Source organism: Macrobrachium nipponense, chromosome 6 (assembly GCF_015104395.2).
Source record: "Macrobrachium nipponense isolate FS-2020 chromosome 6, ASM1510439v2, whole genome shotgun sequence".
Lineage (NCBI taxonomy): Eukaryota > Metazoa > Arthropoda > Malacostraca > Decapoda > Palaemonidae > Macrobrachium > Macrobrachium nipponense.
This window is the reverse complement of record NC_061108.1, coordinates 80,140,672-80,156,511: the sequence shown is the minus strand read 5'-3', so window position 1 is coordinate 80,156,511 and position 15,840 is coordinate 80,140,672. Positions and strand designations below refer to the sequence as shown.

The window sequence follows — 15,840 nt, the reverse complement described above, 5'->3', positions numbered from 1 at the left end:
TTCATGTAGAAATACAACTAAAAATGATTGAAGGTTGTAGCTTTTCTCTTTTTTCGAAATATTTGCATATAAATCACGATAAATAGAAAAAAAACCACGTTCGGTCAAATTTGACTCTACCGAAATAGTTGAAAAACGCAATTGTAAGCTAAAACTCTTACGGCCTAGTAATATTCCGTCATGTTTCTTCATTTTGAAACAAATTTGAAGTCTCTAAAACAATATTGTGATTATGGTGAATTTTTGAAAAATATATTTACCTTCACTCCGCGCGCCGATTCGCGGCCGCAAGTCTCCGAAATACGTACATGGCATTATCCTAATATTTGCTCCATTTCATATTAGCCTTTTTCATAGAGTTTCATATATCAAAATGTGCGCAAATTTATGAAGAATATAATAAAAAATAATTGAAGGTTGTAGCTTTTTCCCATCTTCGAATATGTGCATATGAAAAAATATATATATTAAAATTTTCGACATTCGGTCCAAATTTAACTCGTCCGAAATGGTCGAAATATGCATTCAATTCTAATCGAAAACTCTTACAGTATCGTATATCAATCATTTGTCTTTTAATTTTGAAACAAATTGGAAGTCTCTAGAACATTATTTAGAATTACGGTGAATTTTTGAAAAAAATATTTTTTTGCGTCCGCGCGTTACGAATTCGTACATCATTTGTGATAATATTTTTCCGGTGTTACTTTTTATTGTTTTACAATGTATTATATATCAAAATGATTGCAATTTAGTGTACAATACAACGCAAAAAAAAGTAACTGGTTAGCTAGACCGTTTTCTGCACAGCGTGATTTGAATACAATTATGTATGAATTTTTTTTTTTTCGCTACCATATATCGCATTATTTACATATGATAATGATATTATTTTTCATTTCTGATGGTTGCATTCTAAACTTCAGGCAATGACAAAAAAAGGAGCCAAAAATGAACTCTTAATCTTCAAAAGTACGCGCGCTGTAATTTTTTGAAAAAATTATTTTTTGTTTTTCCACTTCCGCACTCACCTCAAAACCAGGCCCGGCATACGGGAGACGTTTTGATTTTTAGGGCTCCGGCTTAAGAGGGTTAACTGCTTCCTTATTTGTGATGGTCTCATTATTAGGTCCCTTATATGCATATAGCTTTCTTTCTGTGTCTCCATAATTTATTGATTCAAATTTATCAGAGTTAAATACCATCCTATTTACCTCTGCCCAATCATATACTTTGTTAAGGTCTCTTTGTAGAGCGTTCCTATCTTCATCACAAGTAATTTCTCTACTTATTCTTGTGTCATCTGCGAAACTACTCACTACCGAATCCTTAACATTATTGTCTATGTCTTCAATCATAATAACAAACAGTATTGCAGCTAACACCGTACCTTGCGGCACACCGGATATTACCTTGGCTTCATCCGATTTCTCGTCGTTTGCAATAACTATCTGTTTTCTGTTGTGTAAAAATTCTTTTAACCATCTTCCTACTTTATCCACAATATTGTGTTTTCTAATTTTCTTCGCTAAAATATATTATGGTCTACTTTATCAAAAGCTTTTGCAAAGTCTAAATAAACCACATCTGTTTTCATTTCCGCTTTTCATATTTTTGAATATGTTTTCACGGTGGACTAACAGTTGGGTTTGTGTACTTTTTCCGGGTACGAAACCATGTTTGTCCGTTTATTAAACAAATTATTTTTTTATTAAATGTTTCATAATATTTTTCTTCATTACCCTTTCATACACTTTCATAATATGTGATGTTAGACTCACAGGCCTATAATACTTGCCTCTAGTCTTGATCCACTTTTGAAAGTAGGGGTAATATATGCTAATTTGTGCTATCATATATCTTGCCTGTATCTACACTTTGTCTTAATAATATTGCAAGTGGCTTTGCGATAGAATGAACTACTTTCTTTAACAAAATAGCAGGAATTCCATCAGGCCCTGCAGCAGCTCCATTTTTAATTTCATAATAGCCTGCACAATATCAGCTTCATTAATATCTATGTCAGCTAAATATTCACTATTTTCATCCCTTACTTCTATATCATTATCTTCATTATCTTATTCTAGGGGTGAATTCTCTCTTATATCGTTCTGCCAGTATGTTGCAAATTTCCTTTTTTTCATTCGTTAATCTCCCTTCAATTCTCAGAGGGCCTATTTCTATTCTTCTTTTATTCATCTTCTTCGCATATGAGTATAATAGTTGGGTTTGCTTGATATTTAATAGGGTTTTTTCTTCCAAGTCCCGTTTTTCATTTTCTTTTGATTGTATAATCTTTTGTTCTGCATTTTCTATCTTACTTTTTAGTTCTATAACTTTCCATGCATTTTTTCTTTTGCAAGACCTTTTTTCCACTTTCTGATTTTCTGGAACAAGATCCTTCTGTCTCTTGGTATGCGTGAATGATGTTTACTTTTCTTCTTCGGTATATATTTTTCCACTATTATCTCCAATATTTTATATAATATCTCCGTATTTACCCTTATGTCATCACTTACGAAAATGTTATCCCAATCTTTGTTTAATTCTTCATTAATTCTGACCATTTTATATTTTACTGTAGAAGTTGTATTTTCCATATCCTTCCCACTTTTTCATTTCTTGCTTATCTCTATTTTCACTTGCTTTGGAATGAACTGTTAATTCTATGACATTATGGTCTGAAATACTCGCATTATAAACTATTATTTCTTTAACATAATTCATCTCGTTCACAAATACTAGGTCTAAAGTATTTTCCTTTCTTGTTGGCAGGTGATTTATTTGTTTAATGTTGTATTCTAGTAGCATATCTAATAGCTTTTCAAATTGCCTCTTATCTTCTGCACTACTATTACTCTCTTTTTTATATGTATAAGTACAACCACAATCTCCTATTCGTTCTTTCCATTCTACGAAAGGAAAGTTGAAGTCACCAGATAGGAGAATAGTCCAGTCCCTTGTGATTTCTACATATATCATCCAATTTTTTTTTCAATTATTAAGTCAAACTCTTTAGTATTAGGAGGTCTATATATTATGATATAAGTACAAACGCCAATCTCCTATTCGTTTCTTTCCATTCTACTTAATTAAAGTTGAAGTCACCAAATCGGAAGAAGAGTCCATTGCCTTGTGATTTCTACATATATCATCCAATTTTTCAATTATTAAGTCAAACTCTTTAGTATTAGGAGGTCTATATATTACTATGTTCATCAATTTTTCAGATTCAAATTCTACCGCTATTAGTTCACATTCTGAGTTACTATATTTCTCATATATTTTTCCTGTTTGTCTTTCCCATATATTGCGGTTCCCCCTTGATTCCTATTTTTTCTATCTGATCTATAAGTTTGGAACCCTTTTATTTGATCATCATTCCCTTCCGTCTCTTGGGAAGACAGGTTCACTTATATTCATTATATCTATTTTCTTTTCATTTGGGTTAGTTCTTCTAAGTACTCTATTTTTCTTTTTGAGTTACTCGTTAACTAAACCCTGCGCATTCATCACTATGATGGTTTGCGTGTTTTTCTCCTTCATTTAATTACCAGATTAGTAATTAAAAGGAATTTTTCCCATGTCTCTTTCCCAATGGTTCTGGTATGTTGTTCTTTTTTTCATTTCCAGAAATTCTGACATTAAAAAATCCAACTTTTCCATAATATTTGATCTTCCTTCATCATAATTATTAATTTTGTGTCTGAATCTGCAATTTTCTCCGTTTCTGCAATATCCTCTTGCATAATAAATACAGTTATTATCTCTTGAGTAGAATTTCGGAGCTGATGCTTTGAAATTTTTTGCTGACCACCTCTGCATATCTCATTGGTGGTTTGCTTTTATTTTCTTTTTACCTGATATTCTTGATTTTCTTTCTCCCTTTATTTGTTTCTTTCTTATTTTGGATTTTATTACTTGGTTGGTTATTTATTTGATTATGATTCATGGCTACAGGGTGCATATATTTGCATTTTTTGTCGAACTTACATCCTTTTCCTTCTTTTAGGTTTTTACATATTTTTGGATGCAGATCTCTGCAATCATCCCCATATCCATCTAAGTATGCACATTTACCATATATTTCATAGTTTTGACATATCTTAGGATGTTTGTAGTAACATCTTTCTCCAAATCTGCAATTCCCTCTTTTCAAAAGGTTGCAGATTTTGTCTTTCTTGTCTATTTTTTCCTCTTTCCCGTCATTGTATAGATCTGGGTAGAGCCTCTTCGGGATTTGCTTTTCTGTTGTCATATCGTAATTTATTTCTTCGTAGGTATGCTGCTTTATTGCCTCATATGTAGTATCAATGAGTATCTCTGTAAGATCGATGGAGCATGTGACGGCTCCACGCGGAAGTAAGGTCCTTACTTGCGAGAGGGTAAGCATCTTGAACTTGTCGCAACGAATGAAAGAGTTTAGCTTTGACAAGTCTAAGATTACCCTTCTTTTTGTTGAGCCTTTCTTTGGCACGCTGAATAAGCGACCTTGAAATTTTAGATGCTTGACTCTCGCAATAGCTCCTTTCTGAAGGAGTTCTTCCGCGTAATCTGTCAATTCCTCTGACGGTATCTGGTGGAATGATTTGATTGGAGGAGGATCTTTGATCCAACTCCAGCCCAATCCTTTGGACACTATGCTCTGTGCCCAATTGCTGAACCCCCACCTGTGGCGGAAGAGGAACAGCCTCCCTCCTACCTGGGGAGCCTCATTGTTGATGGGCGGGTTGGCCACCACGCCCTCCTCTGAACTGCCTGCTCCTTGTCGCCCTTCCTGCGCCACGCTGACGAAAGTAACCTCTCGCCCTACCTCTCGGCTGTTTGTAGCCTTGAGCCTCATATGTAGGGTTGAAGGCCGGCGAGATAGCGTAGGAGGTGGATGGCTGAGATTGAGGGGACAACAGGAGGATAGGCTGGTTCTGCTTCGAACTAGCAGGTTGTCCTTGTTGGGTAACCGGGACCGCCTGCACAAATTGCTGCTGTTGCTGGTGTTTCTGATACGGCTGGAACCTCTTACCAGCCTTCTTCGGTTTCTTACCAGCAGTGGGAACGGAATCTTGTTTCCTCTTCGAGAGATACCCCCCCCCCCTAGCTCTAAGGCTCTGGTTGAGCCTAGCAGCTTCGTGGTGTACTTCGTTGACAGCGGACTCTGGGAAGAGATCCGCTCCCCACATGCTAGAGGCCAAGAGTCTATTCGGCTCATGCCTAATAGTACATTCTTGTAGAACATGCTTTCGGCAGTTCCTCCTAGCCTGGAAGAAGTCAAAAGCGTCCGTTAGTACCGTCTGGAACTGAGATTTCGCCAAAATCTTGAACAGCGGTTCCGTAGCATAAGAGAGGGCAGCCATTTCCGTAATTATAAGGGAATTGAGGGACCTGCCAAACCTGGTTCGCGCATCAAACTCTGCCTGGATTAGGGAATCCGGCAGCCTTGGTAGCTTCTCGCCGAACTGGTCCATGGCGCAGTCCGGTTTGAGCTTACCCAGCGTGAACGTAGCTGGCAAGTTCTCCCACAATTCTCCGAAAGCTGGGAAGAGCGGAGAAGTAGACTCCGCCTCCCTCAACTGTGGGATGGGCTCATCCTTGAGGACTGCCCTGAAGGACTTCTCCACTAATTTCGTGGCGAACGGAAGAGAAACATCCTCTTCCGTCGCGAAAATAGTGAAGGGACTCTTGTAGGCCTGGAGTTTAGTATTCGTACACTCCCAGTCCTCAAGGCAGTGAACCCATTCCCGCTGAGCATGATCTCTACTGTAAAGGACCGACTCTCTAGAGATCTTGTCTTCCCTAGTGAGAGCCGTTACGGTCAGCCTAGCATAACCGATGAAAGGCTGCGTCAGACCTGGAGGGTAAAACTCGAAGTCCTCAATCCTTCGAGTCCCACACTCCGGGATAGAGATCATCCCATCCTTGAAAGGAGCGTAGGCAGCTACTCTCCATGGGTTCTCCATGGAGAAAGCTGGCAGAGATTCGTATGGCGGGAGTTGGAGAATCCCAGTGCTTGGCGCTGGGGAGACTGAGAGAGGAACCTGAGATAGCCCAGCTACTCGGTCCTCATTTTCTCTAACCCTGTTAGAGAGGTCTTGGATCGATTGGCCTGATTGAGACAGAGTGCTCGACAACTGTGCGAACATCTGCTCGAATCTCGTCCCCAGGGCGGAGACTTGCGAGCCAACCAGCTCGCCCACCTGTTGCATCACCACTGCTGAGAAAGCAGAGGGATCAAAGGTGCTAGGCCCTGCTCCTCCTACCGGCGTAGCCGGAGTGGAAGCGGTGGAGGCGGGAGAAGGCACTGGCTCGGCGGGAGCGCGAGCCTTCTCCTTAGAAGCCTTGCTTCTGGAGCTCTTCGAGTGAGAAGAGCTCGGCTTCGCTTTCACCGCATCGGCGTAGGAAGTCGACGACTTCCTAGCCGAAGAAGACGAAGACGACTTTTTCGAAGTTGTCTTGGCCAGAGTCTTCGGTTCTCTCTGTCCCTTCACCTTTGGGGGTACAGAGAGAGCGGGAGAGCGGGTAGGGATCTCAGATCCCACAAAGCCTTGGAATGAAGCACTGGAAGAAGGGACAGGAGAAGATCCAGGAGCACCCAAGGAAAGACCTTGGGCGCCCGACACACCTACCTCAACCAACAAATCATCCACCCCTACCGCCATAGGCTCGATGTTAAGGTCCAGGGCAGCGACGTCCGGGACCGACTCCTGGGAGGCTACGACCCCAAAGGATTGCTGGAGGTCTTGCTGGATGGAGGCTATCAGAGGGGCAGCGGACAAGGGGTCAACGTAACCGGTCGACTTGCCCGCAGGGAAGATCTGGACGGCCAGCTTCTTATCCAGAATGTAGGGCTGGCCTTTGGCGGCGTTCTTCCCGAAGCCGCCCACCCACGCTTTCAGGGTGGCGAGGGCGACTTCCCTCACACCAGTAGCCTGAAAGAAAGGCGAGATTAGCTTCCAGTGGCGGAACGGGGTTAACAAACTTATGACTAAGAGTTGTTAGTAAAATGATAAGGAAGCCTATAACGGACTTACCCCATCTCCCAGCTGACCGACCAGGTCGTAGCAAATGGCGCAGGCTTCTGGGTGCCAGACGATCATCTCATTGTATGACGTGGCACATGGGGAGTGAGACCTGCACTCATCGTGGCCGCAGGGGTCGTACAACGTCGCGTTGCACGCTGGGACCTGACAGTTGGTAGCCTGTAAGTGGAAAGATACATGAGTACCAGGTAAACACTTACAGTCTAACAGATGCTCCGCTGGTGCCGGAGCGATAAAGTTAGATTAAACCAGAGCCCCGCCAAAATACGTGTGATAACTAGGTTGGTTGTGTGCTCTAGGCTATAGCTCCGCTGATGGCGGGGACACAAAAGGGAACCAACCAGGAGTGGTGGTAAATGGAAACCACGACGGAAAATGGCGGGGATGGTAGATAAAAATAATCATATTACACAATTCATTGTAAAATTAGGGTATATCCTTAAAATAATAATAATACAAACCTCCCTCCGCCCATCTACTAGAAGAGTGCGCGGGTAAGAAGCAAGCTCCCTTCCGGTAGCGGGGGAGAGATGTAAGGATATAGTAGGCAAGCAACCGACCACTAGTGGTGCCCACCCCGCCCGCTAGCGGAGCCAGTAATCTATAACCAAAGGTGCCCCGGCTGCGACGGAAGGCTCCTTTCGTATAGCGAGGGAGGTGGCTGAGCAACTGGGGAGGGGGGGAGGAAGGTCTCGGTGTAACACGGCGGGAGTGAGAGAGGGGGGAGGGATGGCCTACTCCTCCCCGCCTCACCGACTACCCGCACGGAGACCCGGTACCTCATGAGTGGTCGCCCTATACCCCCCGCTGGGAGGAACCCCTGGCCGCCTCAGAGTAGGAGTGAGAGAAGGCAACTGAGGTTGTCATGACAACCAAGGGGTCCCCCAGCTCCTCCCTATACCAGAAGGGGAGGGCGGGGGCAGGGTAAGGTGCGATGGAACACGTGACCGCAAGTGGCCTAGGCCGCGAGCAACACAACCGTGAGAGGGCCACGTGAACCAGGCTGTACCAATACAAGGAACAAGCACCTAAGCTAGCCTAACACCCTAAATATAATAAAATTATACATCGAAAAGATGGAAAAGACACTTTTAGTAAAAGAGAAAGAAGCCCAGGAGGAGGCAGACTGTTCCAAGAAACAGAAGCCTACTCGGAGCCAGCGATAGCCGATGAAGAGCAAGAGCCGGGATGCTGGGCCGGAATAATCATAATAATAGCCCTAAATACCAAACTAAGAGAAATGGTAGGAGGGCTGAACTAGCTAAAACTCGATGTAAAAACAATGAACGTAATATAGTAAGCCCATAAGTATAAGAAGTCCCAGTATGGAGGACCGGGAATTCTTACGAGGCAGCATGGCGCCGCCACGAGACAACCGGGGAACCGTATATGACCTATTAAGAGGAAAATACAGGTACCCGGAAGATAAAAATGAAGTAAAATATTACTTATGAGTTACTTAACTTAGCCGTGGCAATAGCAGAACGTTCCATGGTAGATTATAGAGATAAATCCAGAAATAGCACAGCACAAGGGAAAATAGCGTCTTGACGCTAGCGCTAAAAATTAAGGATGTCCGCTAGGGGCGCTGTTGTCCGTGGCGTCCTCTAGTAGTAGTAGTAGCGGCTGCATCGCCCGTTGGTATCAGCTCTCTCTTGGGGGGATTCTGATTGGAAGTTCTAATTGGTGATTGTCTCGTGGTAGTGTTCCACACTCGCCCCTATTATCATACCGACACTTCTTTTTAAGAGTGAGCGAGTCAGTTTTACTGACATTTTCTTAATTTTGTTTTTCTCTGGTAATTTTAGATTAATTTTACCTAGAAAGAATGATATTAAGGATCCTTTCATAGGCCGACACGAGCTGAGCCCAGAAAAGGTACTTAAATGACAAATTTTGTGCAAGATTCTGGTTAATGCTTACAGTATACTGACATTTCAGATGAATAATAAAGTCAGGTAGTCATTCTTTTGTCTTTTAAAACTAATAGTGCATGAAAGGAGGTTGGGAAATGGAATTATGGTAAGGTAATGGGTTGCAAGAACAATTTTACTTTAATCTTGAAAAATTAATTCACTAAACTACACCAATCATTTACAACAGCCCAAATTACGTATAATTTAAGTAGGAAGGATCAAGCTGCCCCAGACCCTCATACTGGCTGATTGGGAACAGGGAATAAAAACACCACTGTAAGCTTGATTGTTCAAGCATAATCACTGGTACTTGGGCATTCCTAAAGATTTACAAAGTAAACAAACAATACTGTCCATTTTTTTAATATAAAAACCTTTGATTAGTTTACCTTGCCATTGAGTCCAGCACATAGAATACACAGGGCCGAGCAGGTGACCACTGTAACCCTTTTACTGGAGCACAATCTGGAGCCGACTGCCAGGTTGTTAAGGGCCTCTCTGAAGATATGCTATGAAGCCTGACCATACCATCACTGCTTCCAACCAGCATGTACCGATAGTCGTGTGGGCACAAAGCAATGCACAAAGATTCACATCCAGGTTCTGTAAAATAGCATGCATGTATGTTTTGGTAAAAAAAAAGTTAACATACTCTCCTACTTTTTATCAATACAGTATACAAGAAGTAAAACTATGAAAACATACTCATACTATCTCTATCCCTCTTTCTGTCAAATATTAATAGCAGAAGATAACTTACCAATTGCATGCTGTATTTTTTAACATTTATATTTTTAAAATGGATACTTTCCTCTCAAATACTGGATAGTTTATAAATAAGAATGACAAAAGTTCTGTTTTCTGAGAATAATGCATATCATGAGCCAATGAAGATATCTATTAGCAACGGATATCAATCAGCAATATAAAATACAGTATACTTCTAAATTAATTTTTTTTTACCATATAGGTAACTAGTTTTGTAATACATATTATTATGGCAAAATTCCTTTTCTTATAAATGTAAATAATTGTTGCCAGAAACTGGTAAAAGATAATTATCATCAAACTTGTTTCCTCAATAAATTTATCACTTATGAATACACGTATTGAGAGGTGGTGGCAAATAATTTACTATATACTTTATTACCATTGGCTTTTTCTGAAATCCAAGATAGATTCAATTTCAGGAGTAGTAACCTCTCCTACAAATTGGTTAACCAACTGAGACTCCTTCCCATTCTCCAAAACTCCACGAATCTTAATGAAAGCTAATTTTTCTTCCCTTGTAAACTTTTCATTCTCTTTATTTCAGTGGTTTTGTTATTCACTCCTTGATATGATACCAAATATTAGTGAATCTTGCTCTTGGCTAGCAAGTTCTAATTTGGGAAACAACTTAAGACAGGTATCCTTACTTCTTAGGCATGTTGAAGAGTTGGTAACTCTTCTACTCTGGAAGACAGTTATTTCTACAATACTGATCCTCATTTACAGTATTAGGCATATGTACTCATAAAGGCAAGGAAATCTTTCATATTCATGGCTAAGATTACATTGGTATATAATTAAAATACTGAATAATGTGACTTCCTATTATATTTACCTAAATCATTTTGTGTTTAAATCAATTTGGGAACTGTTTGAGATCTATAGGGTTTTCAGCAGCCTTCAACATAAAATAAAGCCTTTGTTTAGCAGCCTTCAACTTAAAATAAAAATTCAGTTTTTTAGCAGCCTTCACCATAAAATACAAATTCATTCCTGTCAGGAAAGGCCTCTTCTCCCAAGAACATCAAGTCCAGTAAGTGATTTCAGCATCACCACCATACTTCTCAAAAACTTGATGCATATATTTTAACAACATAAGTTCCTTTTAGCTTCACCACACTTCCCAACTACTCAAGCCAGGTATGCTATCTTACCTTATGTTTGGTTTCTTTTAGCTTCACCACACTTCCCAACTACTCAAGCCAAGTATGTTATCTTACCTTATGTTTTTATATATGTAACTTACCAAGTAACAAGTAATTAATTAACTAATGATTATGCTTGCACAGCATCCTAAATTCAAAAATTTGCAAACAAGTGACTATTGCAATGTGGGAGTGGCAGGCCCCACCCACTGCAATGGAGCTGGCGAGCGACCGAAACCATTGGCGTCATTCATATTTATGCTGCATACGTCATGTTGCTTGCTCCTAAATTCATGTTGTTCATACGCAAACAAACCTTCGGTCTTAACAATAGGATAATTATCTAGTGCCAAGCTGGATCCGGTTAAATCACAGAGGAAAACAACGAATCTTGTGAGATCTGGCAATGCATGCATATATTGGGTGAAAACTGGTCAAGGACCACACACCCACGCTATTATAGCATTCAGTCTTTTTCTTAACCACCTGAGAGTCAAGGTTGCCCTCTCTCGGTCTTTTACCCAGTTCATTGCCCGTTTTCGCTTGTGATTCTGTGTGTGTGCTTGTATTATGGCTTCTGTTCCTTCTCGGCCTCGTCAACGTGTGTGCCCGGGTACTCAAGGTTTCCTGTGTTCTTGTTTCCTGGCTTCTTCAGCGACTGACCTACATACGACTTGCAGTTGGTGTTGTTCTAATGTTTGTACCCTAACGAATCCCTGCCTGGAATGTCGTGTGGGGCCTAGAGAGCAGTGGAAGTTATTTTATAGTAAGAGGGAGTATTGTAGACTTTTTACCCATCCTTTGTGGGAGGGATTTTCATATCCTCTTCCCAATGTTTTGTCTCCTGCCACAGTCACACCCCATACTAGTATAGTGCCTTTGTCTCCCTCCTTTTCTTCCATCAATTCATCGTTGGAAGTATCGGGAAGCCCTCAAGCTGATTTATTATGTAATGTCGCCCCCTCTTCCTCGGGAGTTAATTTACTTCCTGAGAGGGAGGAGGCTTTTACATCAGTTTCTTTTGTTTCAGAGTCGGAGGTGTCCACAATGGCGGTGCTCTGGGGGTCGCTTGGGCTACGCAGTCCACCCTCCATGGAGGGTTTGCTGACTCACTTCTTGGATGCTCGCCTCCCCCCTCCTCAGGCTATCCAAGCTCTCCCCCACCTCCTGGCCTCGTCTTTGTTGGTAGGCGGGGTCAGCCATATTGTATTGCTCTGCCAGTGACGCTTGCCACTTCTTCAAGTTAGAGAGAAGCTGTGGCGTTGGCGCCACTGGTGATGTTACGGGGTCAGCCATTTTGTATCCCTCCACCAGGGGTGCCTGCTTCTTCCTCGGGTCGAGGGGAAGCCGTGACGTCAGTGCCGCTAGTGGCGTCACTTCGATCAATGACATTACTCCCATTTTCCTCTGTTGTGCTGCCTTGCTCATCTGTGTCGTCATCGTTTACTCCCGTGACGTCATCGCTGCCGTCCAGTTCACTGTATCTCCCTTCCATGTCATCGGCTCCTTCTCTTACTGTTTCATCTGAGGCTTGATATCAGGTGGTTCTTAAGAGATTGGACTCTGTTTTGGAAGATAGGTTTGCTGCCATGTCGGCTGGGAGTGTTGCGTTGCCCCCTCCTCCTGCAAAGAGATTGTGTAAGGAGTCAGTGCTGTCATACTCTCCTTCGTCCTCTGCATCGAGTCGCGAGTGTGTTGCAACCTTGCACGTTCGTGCACATGTTGCTAATTCTTCTGCTTCTCCAGTGCCAGAGCCTATTTGTTACCGTAAGGATCTCAAGGTGCCTGTGAAGAGAAAGGTTGTGAGAGCGAAAATAGTGCAGCAGGAGTGTTTGTCTCCCCCTTCCCTATGCTACCCTGGGTTCAACTCTGAGGAATTCTCGTTCAATGTCGAGTGTTTGAGATGCTTCTCCTTCGCACGTACAGGTAGTTTTCGACTTAAGACGGCAATTGGTTACGACCAACCGGTTGTAAATCGATTTGGATGTAAGCCAGCCCATGTTAATTTACCGTAAGAATATTATACTAGCTTAGCCTACACTAGGGTAATCAGTACCATCTTTACATATATAGGGTAGCCTAGCCTACACTACACAGCATACTTTATACATAGTAATTAGTAATTTCAGCTAATTCTCTACGTTCAATGCACATTGACTTATGATAATTCAGTACAAAGAGAAATTGAATAACATTTAACCAGCTAACCTCGCGTATATGATGATGATGTTATCATGGTACATAGTAATCGTATATATATGAATACAGTAGCCTAGCCTATTGTATACTGTATACTACATATACGATATAATTTAGTAATTCATTAATATAAACCAATTTTGGAGGTTCAATGCATTCTGATATGATATATAAGGAGAAAAAAAAATTGGACACGAAACGGGTATCAGATTCGGACCGACATCGGCATACCTAATTGAGGGATGTCAGGCTGCTGACAGCTACGTATATTTATGAAATAAAAACACAATGAATATGCATCTTTTTCATGAGTTGAATCTTTTAAAAAGTTATACTTTACTGTATCCAATAATATTGTATGTATTCTCATATTATTGTATCATAAAATTTACTAACAACGTGGTCAATGTTTTGGTTTGGAAATCGGCTAATGGCGAATACAAGTTTATTTCACTGTATTTAACTCAATTCAGAGCAAATTGCCTTTCTTCTAGTTAGCATAAAATATCTAGATACTTTACATATATGAGACAAGGCAATTTGTCATTATACAACATGTTTTTAAGCCAAAATATGAATTTAATAAGTCTCATGAACTCAAGTATTTTTTTCATTAACAGATTGTGTTATGGGCATGTTTATTGTGTAAAAATATTATGTGATTCCGTTTATTATTTTCACTTCATTTATCATAGTACGAACTTTACCGTAAGTTACTTATCTTTTATTGGCATGAAAACTACAGTAAAATTGTGTTATTTCAAGACCTGAAGTTTTGATTAAAATTGTTTTCTCTCAATTTTATCTACGGTTGTTTGATGGCATTAGTTTAATAGAGTTATATCCCTGTTGCCAATGCATGATAATAGTCATTAGCAGCTCAAAAAGTGAGCTGCGTGTGTGGAGAGGCGGGAGCTGGGAAAAAACTGTTATATGTTCAGCTGGACACCACTCTTTCTTGCTCACGTCACTTCCCATTCGTTTTAGTTTTGGGTGGTCGTAAAGTCAATCAATCATGACTTGCATAGGTCGTAAGTCGACAACTAGCTGTACATGTGTCTGCCCCGCACGTGCACGTACGTGGCCACATACGCAAGTCATCTATTGGGAGTGTGCGTAGTGATGTTCCTAGTGTTGTGATTGGTTCATCGCAGGAATTGGCACTTGGATCCAGCCCAGACAGGTTGGTGGTGTTTCGGGCTGTTTGGCTGCTGGCTCTTCTGTTGGTTTACACAAGGAAGGTACGTTGGAAAAGCCTGTACATTCTTCTTGTCATCGGTCTCCATTGCCAAAGCGGGAGGAGGGAGACATGCAAGAGTTTTTGTCTTCCTTTACCGAAGTTGTCGATCTCATTTGTGGGTTCAACAATTTGGAGAGTAGTACTCAGGTTCGGTCGGCTTTCACTCCTTCCTGCTTGGAAGCCTTGCTGGGGGCTACACAAGATCCCAAGTCGTCATTTCAACTTATCTTATTTGGGCATGCCCAGTCGGTCTTGCGTAAGGTAAACACCTGTTTCAGATCGGGACGAGTCTCTTCACTCAAGGGGTTTTTCCAAGTTGCTTCCCCCGCCACTCATGAGGCATAGGAAGTACAGCTAGTGTTGACTTATGACCTATGCGAGTTACAACTTATCGACTTTACAACCACCCACAACTAAAATGACTGGGAAGTGACGTGAGCAAGAAGAGTGGTGTCCAGCTGAACATACAACAGTTTTTCCCCAGCTCCCGCCTCTCCACACACGCAGCTCACTTTTTGAGCTGCTAATGACTATTATCATGCATTGGCAACAAGGATATAACTCCAGTAAACTTATGCCATCAAACACAACTGTAGATAAAATTGAGAGAATCATTTTAATAAAAACTTCAGGTCTTGAAAAAACACATTTCTGGGCTCAGTCCGTGTCGCTTCGTGAAATAATCCCTTAAGTTCATTATTTCTAGGTAAATGATACTAACATTACCAGAGAAAAAATAAAAATAGGGGGATTTCAGAGTAACTGACTCGCTCACCCTAAATAAAAAGAGGGTGTCGGTATGGTACTTGGGCGAGTGAGACCACTACCACGGACCTCTTGCCATTTAGAATTCTCCTTCATCAAAATCCCCCTCCCTGAGAGAGCTGATACACGGCCGGCGCCGGCAACTACTACTACACATCCTCCCACGCCGACCGCAGCACCTCTCATGGTCATCCTTTACGTTAGCGACCTTCCACACACACGTTTTTCCCTTCCTCTGTGTTGTGTGTGCTAATTGGGTTTATCTCTACTGCAATGGAGTTCCAAGCTATCACTAGTTACGTAACGTAACTAACGGTAAAGCTCATGCTATGATGAAATTGAGTGAAAATAGCGAACTGAATTACGTAATATTTTTACACAATAAACATGCTCCAACACAATCTATTAACAAAAGATATAATTTAGTTCACAAGAAGTATTAAATTCATATTTCGACTGTAAAAACACATCGAATAATAACAAATTGCCTTGTCTCAAATAAGTAAAGTATCTAGATATTTTATGCTAACTAGAAGCAAGGCAATTTGCTCCGAACTGAGTTAAACAAGGTGAAATAAAGAGTAAATACAGCAAACTAAACTTGTATTCACCATCAGCTGATTTCCAAACCAAAATATTGACTGCTTTGTTAGTATTTTATGATACAATAATATGAGAATACATACAGCATTACTGGATACAGTAATGTATAACTTTTTAAAGGATTCATGGAAAAGATGCATATTCATTGTGTTTTTATTTCATAAATA

General features: G+C 41.0%; 1 protein-coding gene across 3 annotated transcripts in view; it reads right to left on the bottom strand.

The window, feature by feature from the left end:
- LOC135216300 (cytoplasmic dynein 2 intermediate chain 1-like) overlaps positions 1 to 15,840 on the bottom strand; it is a 404,990-nt gene that overhangs the window by 72,468 nt on the left and 316,682 nt on the right. For all 3 annotated transcript variants that reach the window (XR_010314849.1, XM_064251471.1, XM_064251472.1), the window contains exon 16: positions 9,340 to 9,553. Coding sequence is in view for 2 of the 3 variants with exons in the window: in XM_064251471.1 (XP_064107541.1) it covers positions 9,340 to 9,553 (214 nt within the window). In the remaining variant the exon portion in view is untranslated. The remainder of the gene's footprint in view (positions 1 to 9,339; positions 9,554 to 15,840) is intronic.